The 1,394-nt window shown below is 31.6% G+C and overlaps 1 protein-coding gene across 1 annotated transcript; it reads right to left on the bottom strand.

Annotated features, from left to right (window-relative positions):
• Nucleotides 1-335: 335 nt before the first annotated feature.
• LOC108763601 (putative nuclease HARBI1) lies at nt 336-1,371 on the bottom strand (the record flags this gene model as incomplete). The annotated part of the gene is made up of 3 exons (XM_018511404.1): nt 1,274-1,371; nt 932-1,199; nt 336-860 (listed from the first exon to the last, which is right to left on the bottom strand). Coding segments are annotated over exons 1-3 (858 nt in total), but the record flags the coding sequence as incomplete, so codon positions are not given.
• Between the last annotated feature and the right edge of the window lie 23 nt (nt 1,372-1,394).

Consider the following 1,394-nt stretch of genomic DNA (forward strand, 5'->3'; position numbering starts at 1 on the left):
AATATTTGTAATTATATTCTTGAACGATTTTATTTAATTGTATTATGAAGAGGTTGTGACTATTTATATTAACATGATTGCACAAAGTCCTACACTGGCATCCCCAATATTTTTTCTTGTAAAAATTATTTCACATTCACTATAAAAGAGTAATAATACACATTAACCTTAATATAGATACAATTAATAAAATTAATTTATATTTTTTGCAGTTTATTATTAAATAAAATGTAATCTTATGATTGAACAGTATGACTTTTATTCATAATTTAACCGTTTTTAGTACAATCATTCAATATTTTCATAATTACAAAAAACGCATATTACTTTCATACATTTCTTATGTTAAGTGTCGCACATATAAAGTTTCTCTTGGCTTCAGCTTCTTCTCTATTGCATCTTTGAATTTCTTGCAGACCTACTGCTATATCATCTATATCATTTAATGTTAATATTTCAAAGTCATCATTTTGTATTAAACATACATTGTGTAACACACAACACGCTAAAACATGATAAGGAATGTATTCAATCAATCCCATGGCTAAATGATGAAGAAGACTGCGCCAACGTTCTTTCAGTAATCCGATAGTTCTTTCCACATACATACGAGAAGAAGAAAGACAAAAGTTATAATTCTTTTGTCTCTGTGTAAGGTGACCATTATCAGTATATGGCACCATTAATTGCTTCAAGAGCGGATAAGCAGCATCTCCTATCAGATGGCTGTCATCTGGAAATTTCGTTGGGTTAGAAACGTAATCTTGCAAGGCTGACAATCGGAACACCCTAGCATCGTGCACGGATCCTACATTTCCCACATATACATGGGTGAAAAGACGCTTATGATCACAAACTACCTATAATAAAACAACAATTATATTTAATTCTTTACAAGCAATAATAGAATTCAAAATAACAAACAATATACCTGGGCTTGAATGGAATGATGACCTTTCCTGTTTACATATGCTTCAGGATTTTCCTTAGGAGCTGGTATATTGATGAACGTGCCATCAATTGCGCCAATAATTCCTGGAAAGCCATTAACGTCAGAGAAACTTTGTTTAATTTCTTCTAGTCTTCTTCCTGTTGGCCACTGTATGAATCTTGAAGCAATTCTACATAACGCTACAGTAACTCGTCGTACTGTCCTTATACATGTGGCTTTTCCTATTCCAAATCTAGTATGTATTGACCTGAAATAATATTATGACTTAAACGGACTGAGTTGATTTATTAATATTAGCAATATAAGTATCATAATTTATACCTATACGAATCTGGTGTTGCCATACGCCATAAAGTAATCAAAAGTTGTTTTTCTGGTGTAATCATTTCATTACCATTTGTGATCCTTTTCAATTGTTCTGCGACTTCTCCTAAGAGAAATT

The sequence above is a fragment of the Trachymyrmex cornetzi genome, unplaced genomic scaffold, assembly GCF_001594075.2.
Source record: "Trachymyrmex cornetzi isolate Tcor2-1 unplaced genomic scaffold, Tcor1.1 C3898256, whole genome shotgun sequence".
In the NCBI taxonomy this organism is placed as follows: Eukaryota; Metazoa; Arthropoda; class Insecta; order Hymenoptera; family Formicidae; genus Trachymyrmex; species Trachymyrmex cornetzi.